This window comes from Gordionus sp. m RMFG-2023, chromosome 2 (assembly GCF_954871325.1).
Source record: "Gordionus sp. m RMFG-2023 chromosome 2, tfGorSpeb1-WG-v2, whole genome shotgun sequence".
Lineage (NCBI taxonomy): Eukaryota > Metazoa > Nematomorpha > Gordioida > Chordodea > Parachordodidae > Gordionus > Gordionus sp. m RMFG-2023.
This window is the reverse complement of record NC_088776.1, coordinates 37,164,016-37,187,911: the sequence shown is the minus strand read 5'-3', so window position 1 is coordinate 37,187,911 and position 23,896 is coordinate 37,164,016. Positions and strand designations below refer to the sequence as shown.

The 23,896-nt window shown below is 27.5% G+C and overlaps 2 protein-coding genes across 2 annotated transcripts; one reads left to right on the top strand and one right to left on the bottom strand.

The window, feature by feature from the left end:
- Positions 1–1,054: 1,054 nt before the first annotated feature.
- LOC135925415 (SCAN domain-containing protein 3-like) lies at positions 1,055–3,813 on the bottom strand. The gene is made up of 9 exons (XM_065460721.1): positions 3,756–3,813; positions 3,112–3,219; positions 2,902–3,067; positions 2,826–2,855; positions 2,712–2,777; positions 2,615–2,671; positions 2,205–2,261; positions 1,790–1,846; positions 1,055–1,563 (listed from the first exon to the last, which is right to left on the bottom strand). Exons 2-9 carry the CDS (start codon positions 3,196–3,198, stop codon positions 1,055–1,057), a joined length of 1,029 nt encoding a protein of 342 aa, XP_065316793.1. The 5' UTR covers positions 3,199–3,219; positions 3,756–3,813.
- Positions 3,814–6,223: 2,410 nt separating this feature from the next.
- Positions 6,224–8,834, top strand: LOC135925414 (SCAN domain-containing protein 3-like). The gene is made up of 9 exons (XM_065460720.1): positions 6,224–6,424; positions 6,670–6,777; positions 6,822–6,987; positions 7,034–7,063; positions 7,112–7,177; positions 7,218–7,274; positions 7,628–7,684; positions 8,043–8,099; positions 8,326–8,834. Exons 1-9 carry the CDS (start codon positions 6,233–6,235, stop codon positions 8,832–8,834), a joined length of 1,242 nt encoding a protein of 413 aa, XP_065316792.1. The 5' UTR covers positions 6,224–6,232.
- Positions 8,835–23,896: the final 15,062 nt, after the last annotated feature.

The following is a 23,896-nucleotide window of genomic DNA, read 5'->3' as shown; positions in this document are numbered from 1 at the left end:
AAACGTGTTAAATTAAAATTTCAGTTTAGATATGTTTTATAGTATATAGACACTAACAGGAATATTAACATTAAAATTCCTAAATTCGCTATTATTTATATATTGAAAATTAAAGATGAATTATTTTCCTGTAAATCGTCAATGCCTTGATTTGATTAATTTCAAGATTTCAGCATGAATACATTAATGACCTCAAATGATAAAAAATTTTACTATTACGATTACACCTTAATCTTCATAGCAGCCGGAAATGTTTTTTAACATAATTTATAATAGTAGACCGATGTATAAATAAAATATTTTTAGGATTAATCTATTTTTTTCTAAAATATTAACTGCGAAATATTTAAATATAGAATCCTGCATCGGTATTTGTATATCAACTAACTATAATATCTTTGACTTATTTATTTCAATTCTGTGAGTAAATATATTTTAAATATTTATTCACTTTAGTGAACTATCTAAAATTACAAGTTAGAGCTATTGAGATGTATATCTATCACTAAATACATTTTCATGAATATATTTATAAACGAAATAAATTTTAGCAATTAACTATGTTGCAATATAGCGTACATTAAATACTATTAGCCCTTATATTTATTACTAAGATTATGCGTCAAACATTATAAGTTCATCTAAGATTTTTTCGAGAAATAAAGGCCTTTGAGTAACTTTTTTTATACTATATTTTATTGATAAATGCTAGGCTCTCTGTTTGAAGGCCTTTGGCCAGTTATTGTTTTAAATTTTCTTTAGGTTTATACTCTTTTTTTAAAAAAAAATTTCTCACAAATTTTATAAGGTCGATATTTTTAATATTTTTGTGACATAGTAGTATATTCTTAATTTTTTTAAATAATTTTTTTACTTCCCCCCTCCCCCCAACTTTATACGCAACTTAATATTATGTTAAAATACATTTTTACGCCATATTATTAATGGATTGGTAGCAAGCCTTCCCTATAAGACTATATCTTCATAATAGAAAAAACAATATTTACAATACACAATTTTTATTACTATATAATTCTATATAAATATAAATGAATCATTTATTTTGACATAAATTATTTTTTGTATGACAATGTGAATTGCAGGACACATTAGATGCCTTGCATTTGCATCTATTTGTCCTACAATTTTGTTTACAATGGCAACGTTTAAAACCTTGCCCAGAGCCTATTGAAGACATGCCAACCATTGTTCTAAAGGTATGACAACTTGGTGGCACATCTCCAACGTTAATATAGTTTTTTTTTGCTAGGTCAAATTGTGACCTAGCATAATGACCAGATAAATGGCCACGACTTGTTCCTAATTTGTAAAATCCATCTGTGGATTTATCTGTAATTACTCCCAATAGCATTTTATGATCCAGTCTCCCTTGATCGACTGGTGGAATTGGCAATAATACGGAATCACCAATTTCTCCAGGTTTTAGTTTTTTGTCGCTATCTCTTTTCATCTTTGTAGCTTGTAGTAATAAACCCTCTTTCGAAATTTTCCTAATTTTCTTGATCGCATTAATATGTTTGCGAATGGTATCGTCTTCGGTAGCTATAAAATATTTGAATAGTTTTACAAGATAAAAGCATCACTTTATACTAGGTATAAAAATATGATTATACAAAAATTAGACGAAAATTGAATCGTAATGTAGGATTTTAAAGAAATATATTTTTTTCAAAGAGAAAAATTTTAAATAATTTCTAATCATTTAAAATAATTTGTCATTAAGATTTATATTATAATTTTAAAAAATATTTCTAATAAAAATATATACCTAGATCAGGAGAGGGGCAATATATTTGGACAGACTTGTGATTCTTTTCACATTCCGCTGTAAAATATTATATAATATTCTATACGTATCATTATTAACAAATAAAAATGCATTTCTTACAAAACTAATGGTTTAGAAAGCCCCTTGAAGTGGTTTGCCTCAGCCCGCTATTGGGGCTTGTTGGACAATTTTTACTTTTACAAAAAATAAAATTAAAAAAAAAAGACTATATTCTTAAATTTTTTTATAAGACACCTTTATAGAGTATAGTTTTAGGTATCTAATCATATATATTTTTTATATTATCTAAAAAAACCAGGAGCTAGCCAATTTTGTAAAAATCGGTTCGACTAACCCCAGTCTCCCCTAACTGTAAAATATTATATGTTAACTAATGCATCTTAAAAATATATACCAGGATCCGGTGTTATACAATCTTCTCGGATAGAATTGCTATTGTTTTCAAAATCAACTACAAAATATTATATGTTAACTAATGCAACTTAAAAATATATACCAGGATCCGGTGATATACAATCTTCTCGGATAGAATTGCTATTGTTTTCAAAATCAACTACAAAATATTATATGTTAACTAATGCATCTTAAAAATATATACCAGGATCCGGTGATATACAATCTTCTCGGATAGAATTGCTATTGTTTTCAAAATCAACTACAAAATATTATATATGTTAACTAATGCATCTTAAAAATATATACTAGGATCCGGTGACACATAATTTTCTCGGATAGAATTGCTATAGTTTTCAAAATCAACTACAAAATATTATATGTTAACTAATGGATCTTAAAAATATATACCAGGATCCGGTGTTATACAATCTTCTCGGATAGAATTGCTATTGTTTTCAAATTCATCTACAAAATATTATATTTTAATTAAATAAAAATATATTACCAGAATCTTCCGAATCTGTATAATTTACCAGATTATGGAAATAGCTTTTATCGTCATCCAAATAAGCTATAATATATTATAACGAATTTATTGTATAATAATAAAAGAATATACCAGTATCATCTCCTGTATCTTCCAATTTTTCTGGTTTAAATAAATTTATAATTGCATAAATATAATTTAATTATACTTGTCAAAGAGGAATCCCAGATATTAGGTTTATGTCCAAACATAACCTCATAGGGTGATGATTTGATTCCTCTATGATAAGATATATTTTTTTGGAACTGGATCGTTCCCAACGCATTAGCCCAACACGTTGTTTTGTTATCATGAAGAAAACAGCGTAATTTATTCTAAAAAATATCTAAATTAATTTATTTTGTTTTAATATAAATACCATAATATCTTTATTAGCACGCTCGACTAATCCATGAGATATGGAATCTTTTCGTCTTCCGTGCATTATTTTGCATCCCGGCCACATATCTACGAGCTTTTGGATGCTCTGAAAAATATTATTATACCATAGTAAATTAGTGTTGTTAATCGACTGAGTCGAGTCGACTTAGTCGAAAACTGAGTCTAAGTTTAGGGTCGAAAAAATCGACCCAAACTGACTTGAGTTATGAACTCGAGTCGTGAACTCAAGTCTATATACTTGAGTCGACTTCTTAATAAATAATAACTAATTTGATATATTCGTCCTCTAGTCGACTCAGGTTCATCTTCATAGAACTATTCGTCCTCTATTCGACTCAAGTATATAATTCCTATTTACATCTCAAGTTGGAAGTCTAAAATAAAAAATTTAAAAAAACAGAACAAATCTATTTTTATTAATAATAAATTTAAAATATTCGTCCACTAGTCGACGACTCAAGTTTAAAAAAATATTCGTCCTCTAGTCGACTTGAGTTCACGACCCGATTTCACGACTTGTGTTAGTCGACTAACGACTAGAGATTCTGATTCGGAGTCGGGTGAACTCGACTTTTTAACAACACTAATAGTAATCATAAAATATTTTAATTTAAATTTAACTTCGTTTTTTAATTCACGCCCATTATCTGTGTAGAGTATTTTGGGAGCTCCAAATATATTAAATATAGAAATCAAATGTTTTGCCAAATTGGTAGCCGTTTTGTTTTTAATCGGCCTCAAAATCACAAACTTTGTGAAAAGATCTTGGTATACTAAAATATATTTATTTTCACGATCAGGGTTTGATTGCATATCGATCAGGTTAATCTTAAAATATAAAAAAAATGTATCGTCATATAATAAATTTAAATCTAACTTGACATCCAGCATTATGATCATTGGAAATTTTAGAATTGGATAGTATTATTATGGTATAGGTAGTGACAAAAACTCAAAAAAATAAACAAAGTTGTACTTTAAAAGAAAGCAAAAAATAGTGTTATTAAACGACTCGATTGAGCCGATTTTTAAATTCGGCTAACTCTTTATCGACAAAAATATTAAACAAGCCTAAAGATTTTGCTCTTAGATGGCACAACGGTTTAGACATTTATTAGCAAAATCCAGGCTAAAATATTGAGTTAGCCGTTTTTTAAAAAAGGCTCAAAATGAAACGTTTAATAACACTAACAAATAAGAAAAATCAATTTCAATTGTATTTTACTTGACATCGAGAATTATGATCTTTTGAAATAATAGGATTGGTAACTAATCCAATATTTCTTTTGCCTTTCTTTAACTGGCATATCTTACATGTTTTGAGGTAAACTTCAATGATTTCCCTTGTTATATTGTAATAGCGTGTCTTTAATGTTTCGTGAAGAATATCTCTTCTCCCATGTCCTGTGAATAGATGACATTTGTGGATTGTGTCATATAAATGGTCAATGTTTAATACAATTTTTCCATTTTTATGAATTAAAATATTATTTTGATTTAATTCAAAATTTCTGGAATTATAACTTTTTATATTTGAAATTACGTTATTGTATTTTTCCTTCGAAAAAATTTTAGAATTTTTATTTTTTATATTAAAAATTTGAGAATAGTTTGAATAAAATTCTTCTTCCATTTTAAAAATATAATGATTCTTTTTTATAGAGAAAAATTAAATATATAGATGGCAAAATTTCTGCTTTAAAGTTTTATAAAAATTTTAATAAATATAAATAAATGTTTTAGGAAACAAATATTTTTTCCTTTTCTATTTTATTTGTTTTTTTTAAAATAAATAAATTGGGCGTATCAATGAAATTTATTATGATTTATAAATTCTTGAATTTTCTAGAAAAAAAAATTATTCTCAAAATAAAGATCGGGATAACAATAAAAATTATTATGATCCATAATTTTATTTAAAAAAATTTTTATTTTTCTAGAAAAAAAATTTATTCTCAAATATTTTTTACACATTTATAATGGAAGAATTTTATTCAAACTATTCTCAAATTTTTAATATAAAAAATAAAAATTCTAAAATTTTTTCGAAGGAAAAATACAATAACGTAATTTCAAATATAAAAAGTTATAATTCCAGAAATTTTGAATTAAATCAAAATAATATTTTAATTCATAAAAATGGAAAAATTGTATTAAACATTGACCATTTATATGACACAATCCACAAATGTCATCTATTCACAGGACATGGGAGAAGAGATATTCTTCACGAAACATTAAAGACACGCTATTACAATATAACAAGGGAAATCATTGAAGTTTACCTCAACACATGTGTGGAATGCCAGTTAAAGAAAGGCAAAAGAAATATTGGATTAGTTACCAATCCTATTATTTCAAAAGATCATAATTCTCGATGTCAAGTAAAATACAATTGAAATTGATTTTTCTTATTTGTTAGTGTTATTAAACGTTTCATTTTGAGCCTTTTTTAAAAAACGGCTAACTCAATATTTTAGCCTGGATTTTGCTAATAAATGTCTAAACCGTTGTGCCATCTAAGAGCAAAATCTTTAGGCTTGTTTAATATTTTTGTCGATAAAGAGTTAGCCGAATTTAAAAATCGGCTCAATCGAGTCGTTTAATAACACTATTTTTTGCTTTTCTTTTAAAGTGCAACTTTGTTTATTTTTTTTGAGTTTTTGTCCATACCTTTAAGTGGCTACTTTATAGAAGTTATATTTTGGTTTAGCTGATAACCCTAATAGCAGAAAAATTATAAAGTTAAAACACATTTATTATTAAATCCTATTTTAAATTTAATTTTATATAAAAATATTATAAATTTTAGAAATCTACCCCCTTAATTTTAATGAAAATTTTAGGTCAGTCTCCCCCCCCCCCACCATATATTCGTGCTTAAAATCTTGGTTATAACATACTTTATGAGCTAATGAGGTTATGTGAAAGTTGTTTTTAAAGCCAGTTAAAACATTATATGTATTGACTGGCCATATACTTAATATATTATTTAATAATCTTATTATAAATATGAAATTGTAAAAAAACGTATGTTAATATTACCGTTCTCATTATAAAAATATTAATTTCGATATTTTTAGATGGACCTGATTGATATGCAATCACAACCAGATGGCGAAAATAAATATATTTTCGTATACCAAGATCACTTCACAAAGTTTGTGATTTTGAAACCTATGAAAAATAAAACTTCTCAAGATGTGGCGGAACATTTGACATCTATATTCAATTTATTTGGCGCGCCTTCCATTCTTCACACAGACAATGGACGGGAATTTAAAAACGAAGTAGAATTTAAATTTTATTTAGTTTTTAAAACATAAAAATATTTAAACATGGAAAATAAAATAAATTATTTTATATTATGGTATTTTTGCTAAATATAAGCATCATTTTAAATTATAATTGGGAGACAAATATTTTAAAAATTTTGGGTTATTTTTTAATGTTTAAAATATAAGATGATAGTTAGCATCCCATGGACTCTTTGATACCATTTAATTACTATACAAATATATCAATATTTTTTTAGACCATCCAAAAGATAGTGGAGATGTGGCCTGGCTGTAAAATGGTCCATGGAAGACCAAGGCACTCCCAATCTCAGGGATCGGTCGAGCGTGCCAATAAAGATATTATGGTATTTATCTTAAAACAAAATAAATTAATTTAGATATTTTTTAGAATAAATTACGCTGTTTTCTTCATGATAACAAAACAACGTGTTGGGCTAATGCGTTGGGAACGATCCAGTTCCAAAAAAATATATCTTATCATAGAGGAATCAAATCATCACCCTATGAGGTTATGTTTGGACATAAACCTAATATCTGGGATTCCTCTTTGACAAGTATAATTAAATTATATTTATGCAATTATAAATTTATTTAAACCAGAAAAATTGGAAGATACAGGAGATGATACTGGTATATTCTTTTATTATTATACAATAAATTCGTTATAATATATTATAGCTTATTTGGATGACGATAAAAGCTATTTCCATAATCTGGTAAATTATACAGATTCGGAAGATTCTGGTAATATATTTTTATTTAATTAAAATATAATATTTTGTAGATGAATTTGAAAACAATAGCAATTCTATCCGAGAAGATTGTATAACACCGGATCCTGGTATATATTTTTAAGATCCATTAGTTAACATATAATATTTTGTAGTTGATTTTGAAAACTATAGCAATTCTATCCGAGAAAATTATGTGTCACCGGATCCTAGTATATATTTTTAAGATGCATTAGTTAACATATATAATATTTTGTAGTTGATTTTGAAAACAATAGCAATTCTATCCGAGAAGATTGTATATCACCGGATCCTGGTATATATTTTTAAGATGCATTAGTTAACATATAATATTTTGTAGTTGATTTTGAAAACAATAGCAATTCTATCCGAGAAGATTGTATATCACCGGATCCTGGTATATATTTTTAAGTTGCATTAGTTAACATATAATATTTTGTAGTTGATTTTGAAAACAATAGCAATTCTATCCGAGAAGATTGTATAACACCGGATCCTGGTATATATTTTTAAGATGCATTAGTTAACATATAATATTTTACAGTTAGGGGAGACTGGGGTTAGTCGAACCGATTTTTACAAAATTGGCTAGCTCCTGGTTTTTTTAGATAATATAAAAAATATATATGATTAGATACCTAAAACTATACTCTATAAAGGTGTCTTATAAAAAAATTTAAGAATATAGTCTTTTTTTTTTAATTTTATTTTTTGTAAAAGTAAAAATTGTCCAACAAGCCCCAATAGCGGGCTGAGGCAAACCACTTCAAGGGGCTTTCTAAACCATTAGTTTTGTAAGAAATGCATTTTTATTTGTTAATAATGATACGTATAGAATATTATATAATATTTTACAGCGGAATGTGAAAAGAATCACAAGTCTGTCCAAATATATTGCCCCTCTCCTGATCTAGGTATATATTTTTATTAGAAATATTTTTTAAAATTATAATATAAATCTTAATGACAAATTATTTTAAATGATTAGAAATTATTTAAAATTTTTCTCTTTGAAAAAAATATATTTCTTTAAAATCCTACATTACGATTCAATTTTCGTCTAATTTTTGTATAATCATATTTTTATACCTAGTATAAAGTGATGCTTTTATCTTGTAAAACTATTCAAATATTTTATAGCTACCGAAGACGATACCATTCGCAAACATATTAATGCGATCAAGAAAATTAGGAAAATTTCGAAAGAGGGTTTATTACTACAAGCTACAAAGATGAAAAGAGATAGCGACAAAAAACTAAAACCTGGAGAAATTGGTGATTCCGTATTATTGCCAATTCCACCAGTCGATCAAGGGAGACTGGATCATAAAATGCTATTGGGAGTAATTACAGATAAATCCACAGATGGATTTTACAAATTAGGAACAAGTCGTGGCCATTTATCTGGTCATTATGCTAGGTCACAATTTGACCTAGCAAAAAAAAACTATATTAACGTTGGAGATGTGCCACCAAGTTGTCATACCTTTAGAACAATGGTTGGCATGTCTTCAATAGGCTCTGGGCAAGGTTTTAAACGTTGCCATTGTAAACAAAATTGTAGGACAAATAGATGCAAATGCAAGGCATCTAATGTGTCCTGCAATTCACATTGTCATACAAAAAATAATTTATGTCAAAATAAATGATTCATTTATATTTATATAGAATTATATAGTAATAAAAATTGTGTATTGTAAATATTGTTTTTTCTATTATGAAGATATAGTCTTATAGGGAAGGCTTGCTACCAATCCATTAATAATATGGCGTAAAAATGTATTTTAACATAATATTAAGTTGCGTATAAAGTTGGGGGGAGGGGGGAAGTAAAAAAATTATTTAAAAAAATTAAGAATATACTACTATGTCACAAAAATATTAAAAATATCGACCTTATAAAATTTGTGAGAAATTTTTTTTTAAAAAAAGAGTATAAACCTAAAGAAAATTTAAAACAATAACTGGCCAAAGGCCTTCAAACAGAGAGCCTAGCATTTATCAATAAAATATAGTATAAAAAAAGTTACTCAAAGGCCTTTATTTCTCGAAAAAATCTTAGATGAACTTATAATGTTTGACGCATAATCTTAGTAATAAATATAAGGGCTAATAGTATTTAATGTACGCTATATTGCAACATAGTTAATTGCTAAAATTTATTTCGTTTATAAATATATTCATGAAAATGTATTTAGTGATAGATATACATCTCAATAGCTCTAACTTGTAATTTTAGATAGTTCACTAAAGTGAATAAATATTTAAAATATATTTACTCACAGAATTGAAATAAATAAGTCAAAGATATTATAGTTAGTTGATATACAAATACCGATGCAGGATTCTATATTTAAATATTTCGCAGTTAATATTTTAGAAAAAAATAGATTAATCCTAAAAATATTTTATTTATACATCGGTCTACTATTATAAATTATGTTAAAAAACATTTCCGGCTGCTATGAAGATTAAGGTGTAATCGTAATAGTAAAATTTTTTATCATTTGAGGTCATTAATGTATTCATGCTGAAATCTCGAAATTAATCAAATCAAGGCATTGACGATTTACAGGAAAATAATTCATCTTTAATTTTCAATATATAAATAATAGCGAATTTAGGAATTTTAATGTTAATATTCCTGTTAGTGTCTATATACTATAAAACATATCTAAACTGAAATTTTAATTTAACACGTTTACTAAACATATTTTTACCTATTTACTTTAAAAAAACTAAAAAATGTTCAAAAATAACGATTATGACAATTGTCACTTTTCCATAGTACATCTTCACTGAAATATTAATTTAACATTTTTACAAAACATATTTTTACCTATTTACTTTAAAAAAAATCAAAAAAGTTCAAAAATAACGATTATAACAATTGTCACTTTTCCATAGTACACCTTCACTGAAATATTAATTTAACATGTTTACAAAACATATTTTTACCTATTTACTTTAAAAAAACTAAAAAATGTTCAAAAATAACGATTATGACAATTGTCACTTTTCCATAGTAAATCTTCACTGAAATATTAATTTAACATGTTTACAAAACATAATTTTAACTATTTACTTTAAAAAAAATCAAAAAAGTTCAAAAATAACGATTATAACAATTGTCACTTTTCCATAGTACACCTTCACTGAAATATTAATTTAACATGTTTACAAAACATATTTTTACCTATTTACTTTAAAAAAACTAAAAAATGTTCAAAAATAACGATTATGACAATTGTCACTTTTCCATAGTAAATCTTCACTGAAATATTAATTTAACATGTTTACAAAACATAATTTTAACTATTTACTTTAAAAAAAATCAAAAAAGTTCAAAAATAATGATTATGACAATTGTCACTTTTCCATAATACATCTTCACTGATATATTAATTTAACATGTTTACAAAACATATTTTTACCTATTTACTTTAAAAAAACTAAAAAATGTTCAAAAATAACGATTATGACAATTGTCACTTTTCCATAGTAAATCTTCACTGAAATATTAATTTAACATGTTTACAAAACATAATTTTAACTATTTACTTTAAAAAAAATCATAAAAGTTCAAAAATAATGATTATGACAATTGTCACTTTTCCATAATACATCTTCACTGATATATTAATTTAACATGTTTACAAAACATATTTTTACCTATTTACTTTAAAAAAACTAAAAAATGTTCAAAAATAACGATTATGACAATTGTCACTTTTCCATAGTACATCTTCTCTGAAATATTAATTTAACATGTTTACAAAACATATTTTTACCTATTTACTTTGAAAAAACTAAAAAATGTTCAAAAATAACGATTATGACAATTGTCACTTTTCCATAGTACATCTTCACTGAAATATTAATTTAACATGTTTACAAAACATATTTTTACCTATTTACTTTGAAAAATTAAAAAATGTTCAAAAATAACGATTATGACAATTGTCACTTTTCCATAGTACATCTTCACTGAAATATTAATTTAACATTTTTACAAAACATATTTTTACCTATTTACTTTAAAAAAACTAAAAAATGTTCAAAAATAACGATTATGACAATTGTCACTTTTCCATAGTACATCTTCACTGAAATATTAATTTAACATTTTTACAAAACATATTTTTACCTATTTACTTTAAAAAAACTAAAAAATGTTTAAAAATAACGATTATGACAATTGTCACTTTTCCATAGTACATCTTCACTGAAATATTAATTTAACATGTTTACAAAACATATTTTTACCTATTTACTTTGAAAAAACTAAAAAATGTTCAAAAATAACGATTATGACAATTGTCACTTTTCCATAGTAAATCTTCACTGAAATATTAATTTAACATGTTTACAAAACATAATTTTAACTATTTACTTTAAAAAAAATCAAAAATGTTCAAAAATAACGATTATGACAATTGTCACTTTTCCATAGTACATCTTCACTGAAATATTAATTTAACATTTTTACAAAACATAATTTTAACTATTTACTTTAAAAAAACTAAAAAATGTTCAAAAATAACGATTATGACAATTGTCACTTTTCTATAATACATCTTCACTAAAAATTGCTTTTAAAAACTTAAAAAAGTTCAAAAATTACGATTATACCTTTTGTCACTTTTACCTATAAAATTAGGAATCAAAAGATATAAAATAGAAAAAATTACGTTAAAAATAAATTATATAAAAATCATTTAAAAAAAATATCAATCAAAAAATATATTTAAAAAAATTATGACAAATTAAAATATCTTATCTCTAAAAAAAATATCAATCAAAAAATATATTTAAATAAATAATAATAACACAAATAAAAAAAAATTTAGCTATCAAAAAATATATCAAAAAAAAATTTACGTGAAAAATAAATACATAAACAAACCATTATATTAAAAAATATCAATCAAAAAATATATAAAAAAATAATATAACAAATTAAAATATATTATCTAAAATTATTTTAAAAAAAATATCAATCAAAATATATCAAGAAAAAATATACGTGAAAAATATATACATAAAAAACCATTATATTAAAAAATATCAATCAAAAAATATATAAAAAAATATAACAAATTAAAATATATTATCTAAAATTATTTTAAAAAAAATATCAATCAAAAAATATATTTAAAAAAATAATATAACACAAAAAATATTTAGCAAAAAATAAAAAAAATATTTAGTCAAAAAATATATCAAGAAAAAATTTACCTGAAAAATAAATACATAAAAAACCATTATAATAAAAAACATAAAAAACCATTATAATAAAAAATATCAATCAAAAAATATATAAAAAATTAATATAACAAATTAAAATATATTATAATATATTTCAATATATTTAAAAAAAAATATCAATCAAATAATATATTTAAAAAACATATTATTATATCTAAAAAAATAATATAAATTATCAAATAAAATTTTAATCTTAAAAAAATTATTAATAATAAAAACAAAATTATTAATAATATAATATTACAAAAATAACACATTGCCTAAAATAACCAGGCAATGTTCACATTGCCGGGGTATTTCGGCAATGTATACATTGCCGAAATCTCACATTTACATTGCCTACCACTACCTCACATTGCCGAAAAAATTCCGGCAATGTATACATTGCCGGAATTTTCACATTGCCGCTAACATATATATATAAAATTGTAAAATTTTTAATTTTTTAGTAGTTATAAAAATAAAATAAAAAGAATTAATTTTTACATTTTGTACTTTTTTCCTTGCCTTCCGTTGTTTTAAAAAAAAAGGAAGGGTTTATTTTTCAAAAGTGGATTTCTCTAATGCATATCTGCAACTACGGGTAAAGCCGGAGGTAAGGAAGTTATTAACGATTACTACGCCGAAGGAATTGTTCACCTTTTGTAGATTACCATTCGGGCTAAGTGTTTCAGCTCCTATTTTTCAGCGTACGATGGCTGCGGTTTTCCAGGGAATGGAGGGAGTTTTCTACTATATGGATGATGTCTTGGTGACGGGAAGAAATCCCGAGCAACACGAACAGAGATTGGAGGAAGTATTTAGAAGAATCAAGGAGAAAGGATTGAGAGCCAGCGGGGAGAAAAGTGTGTTGGGGGTTACCGAAGTGACTTATCTGGGGCATAAGATCACAGGAAAGGAGGTGCGGCTTGTGGACAGAAATATGACGGGAATTAAAAATATGATAAGACCCAGTAATAAAGCAAAGATATAGGCATTTTTGGGGATGGTAAATTATTATCATCGGTTCGTGGAAGGATTTGCTTAAATAGCAGCGCCCTTATATCAATTTTTAAAGAAAGGAAGAAAATTTGATTGAACAAATGAACAAGAGGAGTCCTTCAAAGAATTAAAAGGTCGAATAGGAAAGGAACCCGTTTTAGTGTGTTTTAACAATGAATTGGAGGTGATATTGGCAGTGGATGCATCTAATAAGGGTGTAGGAGGAGCGCTGTGCTATTGATGGGGTAGAGAGGCCGGTGTTATTTTTCTCAAGAATTTTTAGAGCGGCAGAGACCTGGTATTCAGTGATTGAGCAAGAAGCATTGGCCGTTATTTATGGGTAACGAAGTGCCATGAATATTTGGCGCAAATTTATTATTTACACGGATCATATGCCGTTGGCGCATCTATTTAGAAAGGACAACAAAGAACTAATGCTGCCGCCTAAACTGCAGAGATGGTTATTGCTCGTGGACAGTTTTGATGTCCAAGTGAAATATTGACGAGGGAAAGAAAAATATTTACCGGACATTTTATCCAGATGCGGAGCTGGGGCAGATTTAGAGGAGAAAGAACAAGAAGAACGGAAGGAAGAAATTGAACAAGGACTGATTCGGACTATGGCGGAAGTATCTAGGGCGGCTCAGTAACATGGGAAGAGATTAAAAGGGTGACTTTAAAGGATAAGGAATTGAGACGGATCAAAGCGTGCCTTAAGGGACAGAAAACGTGGCGGGATGGAGACAAGACCTATAAATATGTACAGAAGGAGTTAGCGATAATAGATGAATGTTTGGTGCGAGGAAATAGGAGTGTGATACCTTCCAAACTAAGAGAAGCAGTGATGGCGATGATTCATGCTGGACATCAAGGAATGGAAAGAATAAAACAGTGGGGACGGGAATATGTTTGGTGGCCCGAAATGAACCCGAGACATTGAAAATATCAGTCGAACCTGTGTTAGATGTAATTCTTGGGCTCCGATGCCACGAAAAGATAAAGAAAGTGTGTGGCCGAAGGCAGCGCAGCCTGGAGAGCGCATTCACTTGGATTTCTTTGACTTCGAAAATAAAATATATATATTAGTGGTAGATGGATTAACCCCTCAGATCGTGATAAAAGTATTAAAAAATTTACGGGCTAAATTTGGGGTTGCTATGACAGTAGTAACGGACGGGAGCCCTGCCTTCATTAGTAGGCAATTCAAAATCTTTTGTGCAGAAATTGGAGCGAAACACATTTTAGCGCCGCCATATTATCCGAGTTCGAATGGACAAGCGGAGAGGATGGTAGCGGTGGTCAAGAATTGGTTGAGAAAGTCAAAGGATGGGAGCGGAGAGATGTGGGTGGCCGTGGTGTATTATAACAACAGTAGAAAAGAAGAGGAACCGTCGCCAGGAGAAGTTTTTGGGACGAAGAACTCGAATTTGGTTGGACTTACTGAAACCGGCCTGTGAGGGAGAGAAACGGTTCGGAATGGATAATAAATCGGAATTCATGGTAGGGCAAACAATATGGGCAAGAATGTATGGAAGCAACAAAAAATGGGAGCCCGAGGTGATTTTGAAAAATCTGGGAAGCAGGGTAAATAGGGTGGAGTTTGCCGATAGGAGACAAGGAGTGAGACACAGGGATCAGCTTCGCAGGCGGGTTGACCCGGAGAAATTAAGAGGGTTCACCAGAAGAGATCAAGGGGTCAATATGTAAAAGTATATATGGAGTTTACCGATAGGAGACAAGGAGTGAGACACAGGGATCAGCTTCGCAGGCGGGTTGACCCGGAGAAAATAAGAGGGTTCACCAGAAGAGATCAAGGGGTCAATATGTAAAAGTATATGAGTTGGGGTTAAATAAAAATAAAAATATATATATTAAAAAAATATATATAAAAAAGATTTCTCATTATCATTTGGCCTAGCTTAAGGAGGTTATCTTAAATAACCACGGGAAACGTCGTAACAAGAAAAATTTTAAATTAAATTAAAATTATTATTGCTGAAGGACAAAGATACTTTAAGTTAAATAAGTTGAGAGATGTTCGATGCAGGTGGAGGGAATTTAATTTAAAAGGTTTGAAAGAAATTAATTAGCAAGATAAAATAATGAAAAAATGAACAAGATAAAATGTTGATTAAGAAGAAAAATGTCAAAATAAATGTTGCAAGGGAAAGGGTGTGGGGAGTAATAAATCAAGAAATTGAAAATTTTTTTTGGGGATATTTAAGTTAGAGTAACGAAAATAAAAAAAAGGAATGATATGTCAAAAATTTGAGTTTTGAAAAAAAAGAAGAGTTAAAAGGAGTCATAAATCAAGTTGAATAAGTAAATTGGTGGGAAAAGAAGAAAGTTAAATTAAAATTATAAGGGAATTAAATAAAGATGACTAGAGATTTTGGGGTGAGAGATAAAAAGTTTTTTTTGTAGTTGGAATTGTCAAAAGTTTTTTTCAAAGTTGTTCTTGTTGCAAAAAAAAATATCCAAGCTAGTAATAAATTCGTAAAACGGAAAGTAAGGTAAAAGAAAATTATGTTATTTTTTTTTAGAGTACGATAATTTCTTTTAGGAAATAGTTGAGTTAGAGTAATTTTTGTTGGAATGAGGGAGTTTATTTTTTTTTGGTGTAGGAATTGAGTTGGGTTGAAATTAAAGGGAATTGTTATTGGAATAATTAAATGTATGGTGTTATATATTTTTGGGAAATTAAAGGGGAATTGTTATTGAAATAATTAAATGTATTGTGTTATAGGTAATTGTTATTGAAATATTTAAATGTATTGTGTTATATATCGTAGTTTAATAGGTCGGAAATAAGGAAAGTAGAAGCTTTGGTGGAAATATTTGAGTATATGTTGGTCATATGTATTAAGTGAGTTATTTTAGTAAGCTAGTTGAGGATTAATTTTGGGGTAAGGGGTAGGAATTTGGGGGTTCTTGTTGAATAAAGTAGAAAATTGGAATTAGGTTTATTTTTGCGGGGTGGACCGTGTTACAGGGCAGGAGAATAGGGGACCGGGACAAATATGTAATATATAAATATGTATCAGCTTACCCCATAATTAGGAATAGGGAATGCAGTACATTTGGGTGTTCCGGGACTCTGAGGTACACATAACGGTGTGGCCTAACAGATGACCCGATACTAGGCCAGAATGGGCGTGTTCGGACAGAGAGCACCGATCCAAGTAGAACGACGGTGGTGCTATTGTTGCCGAAGAAGGGGACATCTAGTCCATCAGTGCCCCCATTTGGCTGACTCGGGTCAGACATGGGAACGGTCAGTCTGGGAGAATGAGCAAGCTGGAGACAACCTGCCAACGATGGATAAGGCCGCGATACGTGTGGGGGAGATCGTGTGGCCCAAGGATGAGCGAAGCGTTGAGGAATGGGATGACGGGGAGTCGGAGCAAGGCCATTACCGTGTTGGGGAACAGATTCGGGAGGGCAACGAACCCGGCGAGGGAGAGGATGACGAAACGGCGGAGTCAAACGACGAGGAATTAAGAATGTTGGGAGAATATTTGACGCCTGAGTTTCTGGGCTGGCTCTAGTGCGGCGTTAGTGATGCGGAGTTGGAGTCTTTGTTGGGGCCAGAGCCGGAGGGTCCGGTGGAATGAAAACTTGGGGGGTGGCGTATTGTAGTTGGAAGAAAATTAATTATTATGTTTTTTTTTTATTTTAAAATAGTAATGATTTAGTGTAGATTGGATATACATTATTTTATTATTGATAATATTAGTTGTTGTTTAAAATTTTTTTTATTAATTATGTTTTTTTACATATTGCTTTGTTGTTTAAAAAGAAATTAATTATTATTTTTATATATATTTTTTTTTCAAGTATATATAATTATAGAAAAATAAAAATAAAATAATTATAGAAAAATAAAAATAAAATAATTATTGTTTTTTTGGAAAAAGAAAATTATTGGAGTGTGAAAAAAGAAAAATAAAATAATTACTGTTGTTTGAATTAAAAAACTACCAGTGTAAAAAGTAGAATCAAAATAAAAGAATATCAAGTAAAAAAAAATAATAAATACATTTATATTTAAAATTAAATTAATTAAAAGTTAGAACTAGAAAAATATTAATTTGTCATATTTAAATAATTATATTATATTGTCGTTTTATTTAAATAAATAATATATGTTTAAGTTTATGGTGTCTGTTTTTAATTAATTTTAGAAGATTTAAAAAGTTTCGAAAATTGTTTTATGTAGGCTAGATATAGAAAAAGTGTAGGGGCGAATCCAATCATAAAACCTAGATTGTCTCAATATAAAAAATAAAAAATTGAAGTGTTATAAAAAATAGATTAGCAAGCTTTTCAAATTATTTAAAAGTAGTTTTTTTCTGCAAATATTTTTATGGTCAATTAATATTTAAGAAAAATGCCACAGGGTAACACTATCTATATTTATATTTTTAAAACAATATTATACTAATCATGGTAAAGATAATGTTTTGGATAGATAATATAATAAAATATTTTGACGGAAAGATAATTTTGTCTATAAAAGCAAATAATTTTTGAAGTAACATCCATTAGATAATTAGATTTAAATAACAAATAAATACATTTCGGCTCAAAATTAAACTTGAGCCAACTATTAGGTGGACTAGAACCAACTATGGAGTTGACTAATGCCAACTCCTGAGCCCCAATCTTGAGCCTTAGCCAATTTTACAACTTTAGGCCAGATCCCGAAAATTAAAAATTAAATAAACAAATATTACCCTCATTTCTTTGATGGTTTATAATTTTAAATATCCAAAAACCAAAATTTCCTATAATAAATATTTTACGGTCTTAGGAGATAATTATTTCGAACCCGTTGTTAATTATTTAATTAATATGGAATTGAATTACTCGTCCCCTATTTTCTAAATTGGGTTTTCGATCACAACTCGAGTTCGCGACTCGAGTTGCTAGTTTAGGCTGTGTCCTAAATATAAAAAATTGCATAAAAATATATCGCGCAATTTGCGCGAATCTAGCTAAAAAAAATATATAAGCCATTTTTAATGGAAAATTAAATTGGCCTAAATGATTTTTTCGATTTTGCGCAAATTACGTGATTCTTACAAGTTTTACGATTCGTAAAACTTTAATCATTTTATCATCAAACTTTTGCAAATTGAGGGAATAAAAAGGGCGAACGAATTTTAATTGATGGAAATAAGACCTTATAGAAATTTGAGGTGTAATAGTGATCTTAAATATAGATATACAGCTGCAAGTAAAGTCAAATGGGAAAAGATTATATAAATATTATTTTATATTTTAGGTTCAGGTGCTGCTATGATGAACAACAGGGGCGTCGCTAGCCTTCACAATCTCAGGGGGCTCAACTAAAAAATTTTTTATGGGGGGCTTCGTTCCTAATACCCCCCCCCCCCCAATTTGCGGGCCTTCGGCCTGGTTTTATATGAATATATTATACTTTTTTAAAATTTGTTAACTCTGAACAATTATTCTGCTTTTCATATTTTGTCATTTATTATATTATGCATACAAAATAAACTGGCATATAAAAAATCACATAATGCAATAATATAATTCTTAGCAACTTACATTGACAAAAGGTTATCAAACTAGTATGATTCTCTATAACCATTTTCGACAATGTTTTATAGAATGGACTAATAAGGAAAAATTTATAGGCCTAAACCAAATCAACAATTTTGAAGGAGAGAGTATAAACGACCAATCCAAATCATAAAACTATATGGTGGTTAGAGCTTCCTCTTATATGACATGATGGAAGCTAGATAAGTAATCGAGAAAATTATTGTGAGATATTAAATTTCTAAAAGATTATCTTCCATTTTAAATGGTATATAAATGATTACACATTTGACCATTATTGTTTATCTAAAATATACAATTATATGCTCTCAGCCGTTATAGTAATAATCTTGAATTGTATAGCAACACAAATAATAGATGCTGGTTAATTTGCAGTAATAGCCATGACACTCACGATGTAAACTAATATCAGAATTTATTATGTTGGATAAATTGATAAAATAAAAACACTAAAAATCTTTGGAAGAAATAATTATGCAAATATATTGAAGCCTGGAGTTATTAACACAGCAATGCCATATTAGAAATGAAACATTTTCTAACTATAAAATAAGGACCAGAATGATATGATGAAACAATTAAGATTTTATATATTGTCGCACCACCTTGGTATATTATATCTTAAAATAATAGTAATATCAAAAATATACTTGTATTAAAAATTTAACTCAAGACTGTTTTTTGAAAAAGAAAAAAAATAGCTTTCCTAAAAACACGTAAAAAAAGAGAAGAAAAGATATCAAATTTATTACATTTATTGCAGGATGAATAATAAAATGTTTAATTTTTAAAACTATTTATAACTAAATAGATGGCGTTAAATACTTGAATGCAATTTGTTATTATATTTATTATTAAAATATTTATTAGTAAAATTTATTATAAAATTAACTGTAAAATATTATATAACTGTCAAATATGTCTATAAAAGTTGCATTATATCTAATATTTTATAAACAACTGTTTATAGTAGAGGATTATAAACTATCTGTCTACTTACTTTTTATAAAGAAATCTCTAATACTTATTTGGACATAATAAAATTTAAAAATAAATATACAGATAATTAGTCATTTTGAACTCGGCTAATTACAATATTAAATTTGTTAATTTTCTAATAATATGTGATTATATTTATTTAATTAGGGTTAAATAATAATTTAAATAATAAAAGTCAATTAAATTCAATGTATCATTGATTAAACTTCAACTATTAAAGCTAAATTAATATTTAGTGAGTTATTGATATTATATTTTTGATACAGAATTTGATCAAGCTGACATAGTGAAAATATAATTTATATGTATTAATCTAATCTAATATTTAAAATAATATTCATTTAATAAAAATTTAAATAGTCTTATAAATTTCTAAATAATAATATTATATCTATATATTACTTAATGGAATTATAAAAGAAATCATTCAATGGGCAATCAAAAAAATTCATTTTTAGTTCAAGGGATATTAAGGAGCCATTAAAAAAAAAATTTTTTGCTTCAGGGGGCTATTCAAATTTTTTAAGGGGCTCCAGCACATGCGCGCCCCTCCTTCCCTCCTAGCAACGACACTGATGAACAACAAGCATTTAAATTTGTTGAAGATTTTTACTGGCTAATATCTCTACATGTATTAATATGAAATTAGAACTATATAATAATCTATATTTTAGGATTATGAGCCAAACATCCAAGATATGTTAATTGTACAAATATCATCACAAGTATAACATTAAATTAGAACTATATAATAATTTATATCTTAGGATTTAGAGCCAAACACACAAGATATGTTAAATGATATAGTCAATCAGACACAAATTTTTGAATTTAAAATGAAATTTTCCCTTCAAATTTATAATTTTGTATATTATTTTCATATTTATAATTTAAGTATATTATCTTCATATTTATAATTTTGTATATTTTTTATAATAAAAATTATTATGTTTAACGAATTTTTATAAAATGTGATTAGGTCATTATAGCAGTCTTCCTTAAATTAAATACAAATCAAATCAAAACAACACTTTTTATTGAATATTTATAAATAAATGCTCTAACTTTGACAAATTTAAACATTCATAAGAAATATAAGGTAATGGTAATTAAAAAATAAATGTATATAAAAATTATGGAATAAAGGTTTCATAATTAATTTGTGTACAATGTTTGCCCTCAATATCAATATCAATATTAATATTTTGTAATAAGCAGTCAGCCTTAACAATTTGTATAGTATTAGTAATTTTAGTTTCTGAGGATTTATATAAGTGTTTAAATTTGGCACTCATGAACATGATTATCCTCAAATATTATAAATATAGAATTAGTAAAGCATTCACATCAAACATTATATATATTTTAAATTGAAAATAAATGTATGATTCGGGACATGTTTCGTATCTCTCAAAACTCACGAAAGTTTTGCATTTCGCAAAACATTTGAGAATTTTTTTTTTAAATTTAGGACACAGCCTTAAAGAATAAATTATACAATATTTTCAGATTATACGTAGAGGACAATTTTAAGAAGGAAATTCAATATTATTAAACATTATTATTTCTATGCTAATATTAAAATACTCGTTCTCTATGACTAAAAATATGATTGAGCAAAAAAAAACAGAATAAAATATTATAATAAGCTGGTTTTGGTGCAGGGTCGATGTACGGGTCGGTGCTTGGGTCAATGCTTGGGTCCATGTCGGGTCTAGACCCATTGGTTGAGTTGGTTCATTTTTAACCAAAAATTAGTGTAGTGGACGTGTAAAACCAACTATTTCACCATACTAACATTAATATGAAATAGGCAGTTTGAATTCCTATAGCTATTATTTTCATTGTTGAGTGAACTATCTATGGTTCCATTTTTTGAAAAGATCAATGTAAATAACGTAGTCGTATTAATGTAGAAATATTTAAACAACCTGATAAAGAGAATAAATAGAAAATATTTTATTTATTATGTTAATATAATAATGTAAATACATAGATAAATGTAAAAGATGCTAGGATAAGGAAGGGGATACCAGAAAAATGATTGATGCAAAACGGAGTATTCTCCTGTTTTAAAAACAGCATGCAATCCAAGTAGCCTTTATTATTTTGTTCAAAGTGAAACAAAACTTTATGCTTCTTTTGGACGTGATATATTTGTCTTAAGCACAATTTATGTAAGATTTATACTTTTAATTATAATTTACTTTTAATACATAAAAATAGTTTACGTGATATGTGATAAAAGCGTTTTCGCCCACTGATTGTGGGTACAACAGAGCTACGCTAGGTTTTCCTCAAATCCATTAAACTGGATAGTTAATAAGGGGGAGAAAAATGAGGAGCCCTTCACACGTTTGTGGGCAAGCCGCACGTACTTGTAGGCGCAACACTTCGAAAAATGTTGCTTAAACCTCTATAGGCTTATTAAAAAAGATTGGGTGAAAAAAAGAGCCTATACCGGAGAACTACAGCATAATTTAATTACCTTAAAGGTGGGTGATGGCTGATTTTAAGTTTAAATTCTTTAGTGAAAGTTTTGATGGTTACTATCAATATTGAGATTTAATGTTCATAGAATCTGTAAATAAATATGATTAAAATAAAAAAAATTTGCCTGATCAATAGATACTAGTAGATAGCCCGTCAAAAATGACGGAGAATGAGAATTTTATTCGTTTTTTTAAGAAAGATATTACCTTTTATTTAAAAATCATATCCAATTTATATAATTTTTAAACCCCCCCCCCCTCCCCATTTATGTCAAGTCCAAGCAATGTCATTGAGTCCAACACATTAGGACTAAGAGTGGAAACTATTATTTGAGTCAAAATATATTTAAATGAGCTTGTACCCAATACCAAAATTCTTTGTAAATATATTACTGGTTACATAAGACTAACATTTAACATTAAAAAATTTCAAGCCAGGTCCAAGCTCATAATATTTGGAAAAAATTTCCACGCGTTCAAGACCTTATAATTTATAAAAAAATTTCTCAAGCCTAGCTCAACCCATAATAATTTTGAAAATTTTTTCCTAGCCCGGCCCATAATAATTTATATATATAAGATATTCCCAAGTCAGGTGCAAGCAAATATTAATCTTGAGGAATATTTTTCAAGCCCAGTCCATCCCATATTAAGTTTCAAAACTATTTCCCAAACCCGGAGATAGTTAAATTTCTAAATAATTTATCAAAACATGAAGGGGAAATCTCGGATTTACCAATTAGTGGGTTAACTCCTTTTATCAAAAAATTTGATAAGGGCTATCTATATCTTTTGTTAAGTACAAAAAAATGCTATTTATTTAAATTACAAAAATGCCATTCAATACTAATGAAACTTATATGCAATTTATTTATATATTTTTTAAGAAATTTGTTTTTCTTGCCATATAAATTTAGGTAATTTTTTTTAAAAATGATGAGGAATAATTATTACTCTGTGTGTCTGGTAAAATTAAGAGCAAATCCTTTCAGTCGTCTGCAGAAGGAAAAATTAATGTATAATATCATCCCATTTAGGGTTGTAGGTGAAAGTAATGAATAATGACGGATTACCAAAGCAGTGTACAACACCCATTGCGTCCTGATAAAGCTGAGGCCCTGAGCTACTGGTAAAAGAAGAACGCAAAATGATATTTCTGCCAAAGTGTCAGTTTTGGTATCCCCCTCTAAAATAGAATCATGAACGACATTGTCAACTCAACCATAAAACGGTCGTAAGTATTGTTATAAAGGCCATGACAAAACTACCGCATATTTTCCCATTAATAATGTTAATGAAATTGGCCGCACTACATATTCACGTTTGAACATCTCTCTAAATATTCATGAAAGTTCCTCAGGGAATCGATAAAGTATTATTTA